At 45.2% G+C, this 14,909-nt stretch overlaps 1 protein-coding gene across 1 annotated transcript in view; it reads left to right on the forward strand.

Annotated features, from left to right (window-relative positions):
* The window catches only part of LOC146789729 (chymotrypsin-like elastase family member 1), a 127,803-nt gene that overhangs the window by 9,995 nt on the left and 102,899 nt on the right, over positions 1 to 14,909 (forward strand). Inside the window, exons 2-3 of the mRNA XM_085632060.1 lie at positions 12,652 to 12,755; positions 13,358 to 13,467. Of these exons, the coding sequence (XP_085488186.1) occupies positions 12,652 to 12,755; positions 13,358 to 13,467 (214 nt within the window). The remainder of the gene's footprint in view (positions 1 to 12,651; positions 12,756 to 13,357; positions 13,468 to 14,909) is intronic.

A 14,909-nucleotide genomic window follows, 5' to 3' on the forward strand; every position in this document is an offset into this window, starting at 1 on the left:
GTTAACAGAAAATAGTTTACCTCCTTTGGAAGGCTGGAAAGCTTAGTTAACCTAGCTGTGGGTCTAAACCCGAGGAGTGCAGATCACACATACACTTTTATGTACAGTGGAGCAACAGGGGGTTTGCAACAGATGGGGGCGTTTGGTTGAGAACCCTTGCATTATCCCTGGAGATATTTGTGATGAAGGCAGAGCGGACATCCCGGATAAAGTTATCAAGCTTTTAGAAGGCATATCTGAGACACTCAAATTCTTTGGTCATCATTTTGTTTGTTTGTAGATTTATATAGCGCAGCGTATCACTGTGAGGGTATCCAAGTGCTGTCCATCGGCATGGAGAGATTATGTAATTTGCTCAGAATCACATGATGTTGCGCTGAGACTCGAATCCGGATCCCCAGCTCTTGAGCTGGCAGCTCTGGCTGCTAGTGCTTCACTTTCAGTTGGGCAATAAAACCCTTAGGAACATTTTCCGATTGTGCCAATTCTTACCATCTGAATAAGCATTGTTCTGATGGATACATCTGCCAGTGGATTCCTCACCTTGTGAATATCCCCTGCTCCAGCATTCCACTGATTTTTTTCCCCAGCTCTCCACGCTGATGTGGACGTCATAATACCACGGCTCCGCTCACGACTCCATATGACGTCACCGGAGCCATAAGAGAGCCACGTCGGCGTGATGACGTCAGTTCCCTTTTTTCCGCGCCGTCGACGCGTAACAGTTTTCCAGCACTCTCCTGTTACTTTGTAGTCTCCCTGTGGGTTACTGTTTCTGGATTTACCATGTCTTTGACGAAGTCAGGTTTCAAGCTGTGTAGGGAATGTGGGGGTCACATGTCCATCACTGACCCCCACGAAGATTGCTTATGGTGCCTTTCATCGGACCATGATGTGGACGACTATTCCTGCTGTAGAAAAATGAATCCCAAGGCCCTGAAAGACGGAAGCGATGCTTTTCATGGCCAAGGCGAAAAAGGAGAGCAGAGGTAGGAAGAAAGTAAAGTCGAAGCCGGAGTCGTCTACTTCGCACTCTTCGAAGTCGAGAAGGCACAAAAAGAAGAGGAAACATAGCTCTCGGCACGGATCATCGAAGAGTAAGGCTTCGAGGTCGCCGTCGCCTTGATGTCGAAGTAAGGAATTAATTTCTCCTTCGCCTTCCCCTTCTTCTCGTGTTTCTCCGGAGAAGTCACCTTCGCCCAAGTTGACTCCGGCGCAGTCTCCGGCGCCGGTGGATTCTCCAGCTTCCGACACCGAGCCGGAGCAGGTGGTAAATCTTTCGCCAGTGCCAGAAGGTGAACCTGCGGCTCCAGTTGAGGATACTTCGGCTCCGGCTCCAGCTACTCCTAGGCCGGATTCAGGTTCTAACCCATACCCGCATTTCCCGACTCCGGGTGTGGATCCGACGCATTTTCTTAATGCAATGTATGGGGTTTTCCAAAGAGCTGCCTTCCCATCCGGCGCACCTTCTGGTCCCGTGGGTCCAATGGCGTTTAGTTTGGGCGTGCCGCAACATTATGCTCAAAGCAAAAACAACAATTGATGGACAGAATGCAGAACAATGTCATACATTCACCCCAGTACAGAGATCTGGGCCTAAATCCATTGTTTTTTTGCTCACCATGCCATTCCAGTTTGAACCCAGCCATATGCAAATCAGTCTTGACCCTGTGCCCCATGGGAACAGTCCAGCCCGAACTGCCAAGCCAGGTCCTCCCTGGACTGGAAACAAGCATCCTAGGACCGGTTTCGGGCTTTCAGCCCTCGTCAGCCAGGATAGCTTGATTCCAGTGGCATGGAGAGCAAGGGACTCACGTCTGAGCATACCCTTCCCACTCGGGGTGACAAATGCAAAAACAACAATTGATGGACAGAATGCAGAACAATGTCATACATTCACCCCAGTTCAGAGATCTGGGCCTAAATCCATCGTTTTTTTGCTCACCATGCCATTCCAGTTTGAACCCAGCCATATGCAAATCAGTCTTGACCCTGTGCCCCATGGGAACAGTCCAGCCCGAACTGCCAAGCCAGGTCCTCCCTGGACTGGAAACAAGCATCCTAGGACCGGTTTCGGGCTTTCAGCCCTCGTCAGCCAGGATAGCTTGATTCCAGTGGCATGGAGAGCAAGGGACTCACGTCTGAGCATACCCTTCCCACTCGGGGTGACAAATGCAAAAACAACAATTGATGGACAGAATGCAGAACAATGTCATACATTCACCCCAGTACAGAGATCTGGGCCTAAATCCATCGTTTTTTTGCTCACCATGCCATTCCAGTTTGAACCCAGCCATATGCAAATCAGTCTTGACCCTGTGCCCCATGGGAACAGTCCAGCCCGAACTGCCAAGCCAGGACCTCCCTGGACTGGAAACAAGCATCCTAGGACCGGTTTCGGGCTTTCAGCCCTCGTCAGCCAGGATAGCTTGATTCCAGTGGCATGGAGAGCAAGGGACTCAAGTCTGAGCATACCCTTCCCACTCGGGGTGACAAATGCAAAAACAACAATTGATGGACAGAATGCAGAATGCTTTTCGCCCAAAAGTGGGATGGGTATTCCCAGACGTGGGACCCGTGCTCACTACACCACTGGAGTCAAGCTATCCTGGCTGATGGCGGCTGATAGCCAGAAACCGGTCCTAGGATGCTTGATTCCGGTCCAGGGAAGACATGGCTTGGCAGTTCGGGCTGGACTGTTCCCATGGGGCACAGGGTCAAGACTGATTTGCATATGGCCATGTCTGAACTGGGGTGGCGTAGTGGGCATAAGAACTATTGATTTAACCCAGATCTCTTGACTGGGGGAGAATGTCTGCATTGTCAGCATTCCGTCCATCATTTGTTTGTTGCAACATTATGCTCAGGCACCTTTTATGCCCTTCTTACCGATGGCTCCTTCATGGCAGTTCTCGGCGCCGTCTGAAGAGCCTTCCTCCTGGCCTCGACTGGATCGCTTTCCTTCATCGGAGCCTCCCTCGACGCCGGCGCCGACTCCATCTGCACCGCGTCTGGCGCCGCCGACTCCACGTTTGGTACCGCTGACTCCGTGTACAGCGCCGCCGTGCCCTCGGATCCGCACTCGAAGAGAGGCTCAGAGGATTATAGAGGAGGAGCAATATAGGGAGGAAGTGGAGGAAGATGAAGTTGGTGACTCCACTGATGAATTTGAGGGCATTCAGGAGGCAAGCGGATTAGATACTACTCCTGAATGGGAGCACTCTTCTGCCAGATCTTCTCCTTCACAAGAGTTGGCTCCTTACCATTTAGTCATCAGGAAGGCTGCGGAGTTGTTGGACTTACAGTTGCCTTCTGCAGAATACAAGCCAAACTTTTTGACTGAAGTCCTTCATTCACCTTCTTCCATCGTTGAGCCTTGTTGCCCTTAAGTGAGGCTATTTTAGAGCCTGTTATGGACGTATAGAGTGGCTCCGGGGGACCCGAGCTTCCTTTTCTCGCACCCTTCACCAGAGAGTCTTGTAGTGCAAGCTTCATGTTCGAACCAATCTTCAGGTGCTTTTCGACAAGCACCAGCTGACAGGGACTCTAAAAAGATCGAATAGTCAGCTAAAAAGGTCTTTTCATCTGGAAGTATGGCGCTTAAGTCAACAAATGCCACTTGTTTATTGGGGCGCTACGTTCATGCTTTAATGGACTCAGTGAAGCAGTTAGCCCCTAAACTGCGTGATGAGGAGAAGGTCTCGTTGATGGAGGTTGTTGCGGACACTCAAGCTGCCGCTAGGCAAGTTATTCAGTCGGGCCTAGATGCGGCGGATTCTGTGGCTAGGATTATGGGATCTTCTATAGCCACTAGAAGGCAGGCTTGGCTTCGTTCTTCCGGCTTCTCTGCTGATGTTCAGGCCACCCTAGTCGACTTACCCTTTGATGGGGAAAAGCTTTTTGGGGGGAAAAGCTGATTCCACCCTGTAAAGATTTAAAGATAGCAGGGCTACTGCGAAATCTTTAGGTTTGCAGACGCAAGCAAAAGGGTTTGGCTACAGGAAGTATAGAGGATTTGGGAGGTCATCCTTTCGTTCCTTCCGTCAACCTCAGCAGCAGCAGCAACAACCGCAGCAAAATCCTCTCTATAGATCATATAGAGGAAGACAATGGGGTCGGCAAGGTTCTGGTCGCAATCCCTCCTCCTCTTCAGCCTCCTCTGCTCCCAATGAAGCTTCAGGGAAGCAGCCCTAGATCTTCCATCCTAGTTCATGAGAGGCCTGTTGGGGGTTGGGTGTCCCACTTTCTGCGAGATTGGAAATCTGTCACAACGGACCTTTGGGTTTTAAACCTTGTGGAGAATGGGTACACCCTTCCCTTTCGGGAGTTTCCTCCCCCTTACCCTCAATGCCAAGGTTTTTGCTCAGAGGACCATCTACTACTTCTGCAGAAGGAGGTTCTTGCATTGCTACAAAAAGGTGCTATAGAGGTGGTTCCGGAGCAGGAAAGGGGTCAGGGATGCTACTCCCAGTATTTCCTGATTCCCAAAAAGGACGGCAGATTGCGCCCAATCCTGGACCTCAGAGTTTTGAATTTTTACCTGAAACAGGAGAAATTCAAGATGCTAACCCTTGCACAGGTTCTTAAAGCGTTGCAGCAAGAAGACTGGATGGTGTTGATCGACTTGCAGGATGCATATTTCCACATCCCAATCCTGAAGTCACACAGGAAGTATCTCCATTTTACGGTTGGGTCGCAACACTACCAGTTTGCGGTTCTCCCGTTTGGTCTTACTACTGCACCCCGAGTCTTCATCAAGGTGATGGCAGTGGTGGCCCTCACCCTTCCAAGGAGGAGGAAAAACTTCACAGATTGGACCCTAAAAGAGCTGTGAGCTTTTATTTGGACAGAACGAAGGATTTTCGTTTGGATTATCAGCTCTTCGTGGGCTATATTGGACACTCTAAAGGCAAGGCTGTGCACAAGCGCACTCTGTCCAGGTGGATCATCCTAGCCATCAAGATCTGCAACGCCCTTGCTGGTAAGGTTCCTCCTGAGGGTATTAGAGCTCATTCAACTAGAGCTAAGTCTTCTACCTCTGCTTTGGCCAGGGGTGTTCCTGTTGCAGACATTTGTAAAGCCGCAACTTGGGCCTCCCTCCATTCTTTCGCAAATCATTATTGCTTAGACTCTGAGATGAGGAGGGAGGGCCACTTTGCGCACTCTGTCTTGCAGAACTTTTTGCTATAGGAAGGTGGACACCCTCCTCCGGGAGTGGGACTGCTGTGGGAATCTATTAACAAGGTGAGGAATCCACTGGCAGATGTATCCATCAGAAGAACAAGTTACTTACCTTCGGCAACACTTTTTCTAGTGGATACAGTATCTGCCTGTGGATTCCTCACTGGCCCACCTGCCTCCCCATTGTCCACCATTGTATACCTTGAAGGATGCCTTGCTTGACATGTTGTTTTTCATTGTATCTTCTATCTGGTACACTTATAGGAAATGCTTTTGTTCTTTAGCTTTCCTTTTTGTATATGTACTATGAATATTTGTTCGAATGTTGTATACTGTGTATACTTTGAATCTGTTGTCGGTCCACCTGTTCGCCTCGGAGGCACGGAAAAAATGGGTGGAATTGACCTCATCACGCCAACGTGGCTCTCTTATGGCTCCGGTGATGTCATACGGAGTCGCGAGCGGAGCCGTGGTATTATGACGTCCACTTTGGCGTGGAGAGCTGGTGAAAAAATTCCGTGGAATGCCGGCGCAGGGGATATTTACAAGGTGAGGAATCTACAGGCAGATACTGTATCCACCAGAAAAAGCGTTACCGAAGGTAAGTAACTTGTTCTTTAGGCACTTCAGGAGCAAATTGTTGTTGTGCTGTCTTTGCACAAATGCTGCACTCCATTTTATCACCAGCTAATAGCATGTAGTAAACGTAAGTGCAAAAAACAAAACAGCCTGCACTTACCTTTCAGTAGGTGCAGGTGTAAAAGCATCAAAATTATTTCCACTGGTTTTTCCACTTTGTGCTTAGCTTTAACCCTTTCACTGCGGCGGGAATTCCACCGCAGCGCTGGGGGGGGTTTGGGGGCAGCGCGGTGGCGCGGTGCTCATGACGGAACCGCTCCGTCATGAGCCGCGGTTGAGCTGTACTCATGACGGAGTGGTTCCGTCATGACTCCGCCCACTGCGCTAATCGCCCGTCCAGGCGGGGAATTAGCGCCGCGTGGGCGGCGCGGCCGCCAACGGCCGCAGCATGACGGAACCACTCCGTCATGAGCACACGGTGACCGTGGCTCATGACGGAGCGGTTCCGTCATGAGTGGGGAAGGGGTTAAATAGGGCCCGCTGTGTCACTGAATGGATGCACCCAAACAAATTGGTGTTAAAGGTAAAGAGGTAAAACTGAGCATTTGAAAAAATATTTGCAGGAGATGCAGGCAAGGGGGGTCATCATGACTCACTCATGGCTTTGCTTCTCGTGAGTCATGGCCCTCTCTACGCTCAACAGTGGTAATAAATAGCATATTACACTCTGCCCATCAGCATATATACTATTAATGTGTTCTCTCCACATTGATAGTATGTCAGAGGTATTACAGATTTATATTGGCCTGAAAAGTCTATACCATGGGGCATTTCTTGCTTATGGTTGTGACCTGGCACTGTTGCCACTAATTTGTTTACCAGAAGAGGTAACTCATCAATGGAGTCTCAAGATAAACAGTCCATCTCAGACCGCATTTGTATTTAGAAGAATAACAATTATTAGAATAGAAGACATCAGAATGATTGTGCCGACAGTTTTACAACACACTCTTGTGATCTTTGCTATCCCTGCAACATTTTGTCAGATTCCTTCTGCTTTTATCCCAGTCATGATCCTCAGGTGATTTTGTCACATTATGTGAATTGCAAAATTGCTACAAACTGGGGGCCAGATTTACTAAGCCCTTGCGTCGCCATTGCATCACCCAAGGTGACACAGACAAAGCAAGTGCTTCAGTCAGATGAACTAAGAAACTTAGAACCGCCTTGCAAGACTCTGCGTGGCTTAGTAAATCCAGAGTAATGCAAGACAGCACAAGTTACTCTGCATTAGGAAGGCGTTCCATGCATGGAAGGTGGGAGATTTAAAGGACACTGCGTTATTGTCAACTTTCGTTGGACTTTCATTGTTGGAGAGCTAATGCACCAATCCAAGATAGTCTTGATTCGCCCAGGTCCAATCCAACTACTGCCGATTTTGTATTTATTATTATTTTTTTTTAACAGTTATCTGGAACTTTTAGCACCACAGCACATTCCAGGCAATAAGCCATTTTGGAGCTTTATCATGCTAATAAATTATATCAACAAATTGATTTTTGGTCCTTTAGGACCTGGAAGAAAATCACCGACAGAGGGGCCATGGGTCAGACATGATTTAAAACTTGGCCCAGGCTGTGGCATTTGATCTACACTGTTTAGCTGTAGACCAATTCCCTGTGAAATGAGGGAGCTTTTTATCCAGCTAGTCCCTTGATGACTTTCAGATATAAAACCAATAAGAACCTGCCTTTTGTTAAGCAAGTGCATGGGACAGTGGGTGTATCCGGTGGTCCATTTGGGGTAAAGTCTCCCTGTACAACGATACCCCATTGTCTTGCAGCTCAAGGGTTGCTGCAGGACAGTAGGCAATCTCTACCCAACGGATTTGAACTAAAACGGTTAAGTTTGACTATAGCTGATCTGTCATCCCAATTTCAGTCAGAGAACTGGATACATTTTTCTAGCAAATTTGATATTATCTTAGTGCAGGAGACATGGATATTGCCTGATGTTTATTTTAATGAATGCATGCGATAAACCTACCTGCGTCACCATCGGGTCCTCCCATTTGGTTCAAAGTCTAGATTATCTGCAATATTCATTCACTTTCTATTGAGGGGGGAGACTCCAAGCCTTTGACCTAAAATAGGGAAATACATTTTGAGATGGTACTTGTGAATCTTTATATCAATTAACTTTCTACCACAACATTTTTGTAGACAATGTTGCCAACCGAAATACATTCTTGGGTATTGGGTTTAACCTTCTATTAGCAAGTGATTTTAATACCGAACTAGGTACATTATCAACAGGGGCGTTTTGGCCAGTGTAAACAGCGACCATAATCTTTTAGCCATTTCTTTAGTTGTTACAAAGAAAGAGCATAAGACATTTGCCAGCCCGAGGTACTTTATTTCAACCAGACTCAGGACGTCTGAAAAAATTGATATAATTTTGTGTATGGTCGTTGGCGGTAACAGGGAATTGATCAGCTCTTGTTTGTCCCTTGACGACAATCCCCTACTACAGTTGTATGCAGGGGCATAAATACTGGGCTCAGAAGAGAATTGGAGCTTAAATCTAGGAATACAGAAGCAATAATACATTGTAGGAGAGAATGTAAGATGGATCTTCAAGGGAGATACCCCGAAAACATAGGGGTTTGAGCTAATAATCCCACCACATCTGGGCAAGAGAGACGTTAAACCTGATGTATGGGAACCAATTGTAAGCGATTTGTGTAGAGAAAAAATGAATTAATCCCTACTCATGGGTAACATAATCCCAACCTGTCTATTCACGCAATTCACAACCCATGAGCCTTAAAGAGAGATAGGCAGATATCCAGACTAATAAAGATATGGGAAAAGTTGATCTATTCTTGTAAACTAAAGGATATCCAGGTTTTTTGGTCTGTGGGACTCAGGGCATTTTTTTTAAAACAACGCAGCCCATTTTCCACAGAGGAAATGGTCGTTTAGGAAAAAAAAATCTTTAAAAAAGAACGGTTTTTAAGAGCTGGCAGTGAACGGCTTTTCACTTCCAAACAAACTTTTATTTTACTTTTAAATAGGGTAAGAGGTCCCATTAAAACCCCTTTTGCTTTGCGAATGGGTTACCACCTCCTTTGAGGAGTCGCTAACCTATTCATGGTTTACAACTGAAATTATGGTCACAAAGCATTGATTCATAGCATTTTGAATCGCAATTTAGAAGGGAGGCCCTAAACACACCCCTTCCAAATTGCAATTCATTATGTATTTCTAAACCCATTTTGCGAATTGGTAAGAACTTACTGATTTGCTAAATGAGTTCAGTACATTTTAAAAATAACATAGTTATTCACAAATGTTATGATTTACCGAATCTCAGGGTTACAACTGATGAATGGCTTTGTACATATGGCCCATAATTCTTGTAAAGGTTGTGCCACCTTCTCTTCAGTCAGTAAACATCTAGAGCGGATTCCGTTTGTGGTGTTGCACCATACACATTTTTCTCACCCATATTTGTGCCCCCTTTTCACCCATTTGGTTGTCCACCTTCAATTGATTTGATCCTCACTCTGCGCCCTCTCTCGCAATCTCAGTTCTAGCCCTCACTCTTTACTGCTGCACCATTAAAATGAATTTGACCACTAACTTTCCCCTGCTGCTGCTGTTTCTCCATTACTCTGTTTTGTTGACCTGTTGTCATTCACAACCTGCCCATTTCATAAAGGACAGTGGTAGTCAAAAATCTGCTCATGTAGGATAGGATTAGTTATAGATTAAAGAGAAGTACATAACTTTGAAGGGATTCACAAAAGATTCCAAAAGTCTGGAAATGAATGTCCGTCATAGATTTCTGGGAGTACTCACGTACATAACATTTGAAAATGCAGAATTTCCACCTAGTGGAAATTGTTACGTTCAAAAATCAGATGCAAACGTGCATTATTGTATTTAACTTTTATTTGCCTGTCCACAGACAAAAATAATTCGCCTTTATAAAAAAAATCTTTCTGATACCCACCCATAAGAAATGAGGGTGTTAATTCCTCTTTTCCAAACTGCAAATATTTTTAGTCGTGCCCTTGACTGAAGTAAATCTTTGAGTGTTCCAGTATGGGAAACTACCTGTAAGGGCTGTTAGAAGTTTGTGGATGCTGGCCTACATCTGTAGGTAGTACTACTGAAGAACCCGCACTATCCCTACAGTTGTTGTTGTGGACATTTGAAGACAGCTGATGAAATTTGCTCCACTAATTTGAATTTAGGTTCGCGAATACTATCGAGACCCTGGTGATTAATAACAGGAAGTGCCCCCCCCCCCGCCCCCGTTCATATGCCATGAAAGTCTATAACTGCTTAATCATCGAACTTTCCAAACTCTCTCCAAATGGAATTATTATTATTATTCTATTGTTTTTTAATAGCTTAGCCCTAAGAAAGGCCACTTTTGATATGTTACAAACAATTACTTGTGAGATCAATTATTTCGAGATCGCACATTACAATTCCTTTCTAGAGTACAGATCGAGCTCTGCTGTCTGGGACTTAGGCGTGTCGCACATTGATGATCCCTCAGTTGGTAATGCAAAGAGAGCAAGCCCTCCACTGTACAGGATTTTTTGCAGAAGACTGAACATATAGAAAACTGGGCATGTGAATGCAAAGGCATTATCAAGTCCCTGAAAGCAGCTTCACTTTTATACTTTCACAGGAACACCCTTAGGCGGGGTCAAATTTCAGATCCAATGAGTCTAGCATGTCTGTCTTGGGTGCAGAAAACATACCACATAAGAGAGAGGCATCAGATGAACCCACCTGCACACCACATCTGGCGCTACAGCTGATTTGTAGACACCCTGATCCTTCCTTTGGGGCCTTTTCCTAGTGCATAGACAGTCTCAGCGATTCGGTCTACAGATTTGGTTGTGGGCACTCCTATTCTGTTCTCGTGCACCACAGCCAGCCCATTGACAGCGATGGCAGCTCCAGTTCAGTACCCTGGGATCCCAGCTTTCAGGACTAGGCCAATCCAAGTTCTCTTCTACTGAGTCCATATCCTATCCAATGCCATCACATAAGAGACCTCATTTATGTTCACTTTCCTGGTAAGTGCACCCTGCTGTGCTGCCACATAATTTTAACCTTTCCATCTGCTACACATTTTGGATCATGAATATACCAGCCAGCAGTCCTCTTCTGAGCAGACTGACCCTTATTTTCTTTCTAAAGTTTGGTGAGACATCTCACCATCTCATCGCCCTATAGTTCTTTGACTGGGTTTTCACTTCAGCCACTCTGGAGGGTTAGAGGATTGCTGATAAACATTTGGTCCAAAGCTAGCTTGCAGATGGGGGTCCACACACAACAGTTCTTGCTTCATGCCAGATCTTTGGGATTGGTACCCCAACATAACCCTGGAATCTAAATATCTTTTGGACATCTTGTTTCTGACCTAGAGTGGTCGTTCAGTGTCATCTCTTTACAGATCACTGTGTGGAGAGTACCCAAAACGAAAACTGCCCGTTAAATTTAAATGGAATGGAGTTTGCGGGGAGCCAGTGAGTCTCTGATAATGTATGGCCTAAGATAATTACTTCAACTAAGATGACATCCAGTAATGCTTGAATTCATCTCACACACTTTAAACATATTCAGAGGTTTTACCTTACACCCATCAATGGCCTAAAATCAACCGTGCTGTCTCAGGGAGCTGTCCCAGATGTTCACCTGAATAAGGAGATTTTCTGCATAAGGTTTGAATGTGCAGAATTGTCAATGTTTTGGTAATGTCTGATGGGACAACTGTAGAACGTTTTATGAGAAGTTTGATTGGTTTAGAAACTAAGCAGTATGAGTAAAAAAATGCATGTCCTGTTGTCTAATAGTCTTGAATCTTTTACTGGCCAAGAGGTGTACTGCAATCCATTGGATGCTGGCTCGAAGCTCTGTGTATGATTTTTGATGTAAGGATATGAGCGAATGATCACTGGCTTAAAAATGTGACTGTCCGTTACCCATTTAGACCCTATGCTAGAAGGCGACCTGGAGTGTTGGAGAGATTTGTGCAGGTTTCTAGGTACCCCTGAGTACTCTGAATACTCTCATTAAGGGTACATGCATGGACCTTGTACTTGTAGATGGGTACTGTGAAATTCACCTAAAAAGTTACTTAAGTCCTCATTTTTGGATTTTTGAGATCGCAAAGCTGTAATTGCTGATTCAGTGATGGAAGCATAAACTGTATTGTTTTATTGCCTAGCCATTTGAAAATCTCTGAAAAGAAATATTATTTTAAATATATATATATATATATATATATATATATATATATATATATATATATATATATATATATATATATATATATATATTGGTCCAAGTTGTTCCATGAGATCCGTGATCTTGTTCCCTTTTGGCCTCAGATCTTCATGTCTTCACAAAGTGGCTGTCCTGGGGGTGAGACTCAGATTTTCATATGACCCTCAACAAGTGAAGGAGAGGACTGACTATAAACACCATCTCAGTAGCTGCTGTAGAAGATGCTCAAGTTGGTATCTAAGGTGTGCAGAAGGCACTCTGTCAGTGGGTATCTTTTTGTTGGTGGTTATCATGGGTCAGATGTCAAGAGTAGCACAATTCTCCCATTCTGTTGCTCCACATGCTGATTCCAGATATTTAAACTGTAAATCTATGGTTGAATGACTTTACAATATTGTTCTACATAATAACTAAAACTTATTATACATCAAGTAAATACTTACACAAGTCTAGGTAAAGCTCATGTATCTGATGATGTCCATTTAACATTGACCATCTATAGATTGAGAAAGGTTTCCTGACATAGCTTCAAAATAAAACTAAACATGTTACTCATCTGCATTTTCCTTTGCAATAGGTCTTATTTCTGGTCACATTCACAACCACGACGTCCACAATGACATCCAAGCGGACCGTGTGATTGGTGGAAATGAAGCTGGGAGGAACGGTTATAAATGGCAGGTAAGCACACCGGAGGTATTTCTAAGCGAGAGTGCTGGTGGGCATTTTGGATTGTCTCTGGGTGCACGAGGTTGATGAGTTCTGACTTGAAGGCATCTAAGCATTGGTTTGTGGCTGCTCAAGGTCTGGTTGGCAGGCACCATTTCTGAGAGGGGTGGGCTGATGATCTAGGTAGACTACTTCCTCCCTTGGGTCTTTTTATGTAGCACAAACATAGCCCAGAGGCATCAGAGCGCTTAACAGGAACACCAGATTGTATTACACATTTTAATTTTAAGGAACTGGAAGATTAAGTGATTTTCCCAGAATCATACGCTGTTAAACCTGAGCTGGGGCTCAAACCAGGTTCGCTAGTTACTAGGTCAACAGCTCTGTCCGTTAGGCTACAGTTCCTCCCCAATATGATAGTGAGAGAATATTTAAATGATAAGGATGCTCTGTAAAACAAGTGTCCACATAGTGATGTAAGCAGTGAAGAGTTGTATGACAAATCCTATGATATATTGTGTTCTGGTTTCAACACCGGTTGTTTATTCTGTTAAGTTGACAAGTGGCTGCTGTGCAATATTACGTTTCAAAACATGCTATATCTTTCAATACAGGTCTCCCTCCAAATAGCCGATGATTTTAATCCTGAGTACTGGTCTCACATCTGTGGTGGATCACTCATCAGTCCAAACTGGGTCATGTCCGCTGCCCACTGTGTTGGCTTGTAAGTCATAGATTTTGAAAACTTTATTTGTGCTTGTTGCTGCTGATTTATGTTGCTAAGAAGTGCATTTGTTTCTATCGCAAAAGGTATTGAAATGTTCACTTTTCTCCTTGCAAATAGCGCTTGCCACTGCTTTGCATTACTTTGCATTGGGGAGGGGCGTGGTTACATGGCTCTGAAACACCATTTTTTTACGCAAAGTCCAGTCTACCAAGAGATTGAGAAAACAATTACGCCTCCTTGAAACATGCACTAATTTGGAAATATTTAGTATACAATGTGTGTAATGTATTATAACTTGTCTCAGGATAGGATTTTGTAGTTGAAGCATATGCTCTCAGTACAAATTCTGTGTTAAACATGAAGCACACACCTCTGCACCATGGGGCAAATGCTGGGTGTGGCACTAGGCAGCCGGTTGGTGTACCAATGCAGAGGACAGCAGCAGTAGGCTATTGTCAATAAATATACCTCTGTTATGTTATGTTATATTTAATGTGTACAGCGCACGGATACTCGAAAGTGTCCCGGCACATGCTTATGAAAAAGAGAGAAAAATGCACACCCATCAAAAACTAAAAAAGCAGCGTTATTAGTCTTTTCTTAAACAGAGGGTCCTGGGTAGCCCGAAGAGGCAAGGGCAGCAAGTTCCAGGCAAGCCCAGCTTTACGCACAAAGGAGTGTGTCCCCCCCCCCCCCCCTTCCCCAAGTATTTGGCGATTAAACCTGGGGGTCTGAACCAGCAGCTGAGCAGACGAGTGCAGCTGTCTCCCTGGTGTGTAAAAGTCAAACCTCTTCTGCAAATAGGGCCAAGGCCATAGAGGGCCCGATAACATTTTGAATTTCAGACGAGATTCGACTGGGAGCCAGTGCAAGGAACGCAGGTGAGTGCGAACACTAAGCCTTGATCGCAGATCTGAAAGAAGCCTGGCCGCTGAGTTTTGGACGACTTGCAATTTCTTGACTAGAGAACCAGGGCTGCCAATCAGGAGGGCATTGGCATAATCCAAACGGGATAAAATGAGGACACGGACCACAGTTTCTTTGGCACTACCTGGCAGAAGAGGAAGAAACTTCCTCAGGGTTTTCAGAGTGCCAAAGCAGGTACCGGCCAGCTTCTTCACCTGTGTCGAAAAATTCAGGTTTTCGACGAACCAGACGCCAAGATTTTTTGCGGCGCCTTTACTTGTAGTTGGTCGGGGAAAACCGGGTGGCCAAAGCCTATCTCTGAAATCCAACGAGAAGGAGCCATACAAAAGTACTTCAGATTTTCCTTCATTGCATTTAAGCTGTGCATTCGCCAACCAATGAAAAACAGAAGACAAACATTGTTGCGCAGCCACAACCGAGTCATCCTCCCTGCTCCAAGAAAACAAGGGCTGAGCATCGTCCGCATATGCCATCACTTTAGCCCCCAATGACTCCGCAAGATAGACCAGCGG

Source organism: Triturus cristatus, chromosome 10, assembly GCF_964204655.1.
Source record: "Triturus cristatus chromosome 10, aTriCri1.1, whole genome shotgun sequence".
Lineage (NCBI taxonomy): Eukaryota > Metazoa > Chordata > Amphibia > Caudata > Salamandridae > Triturus > Triturus cristatus.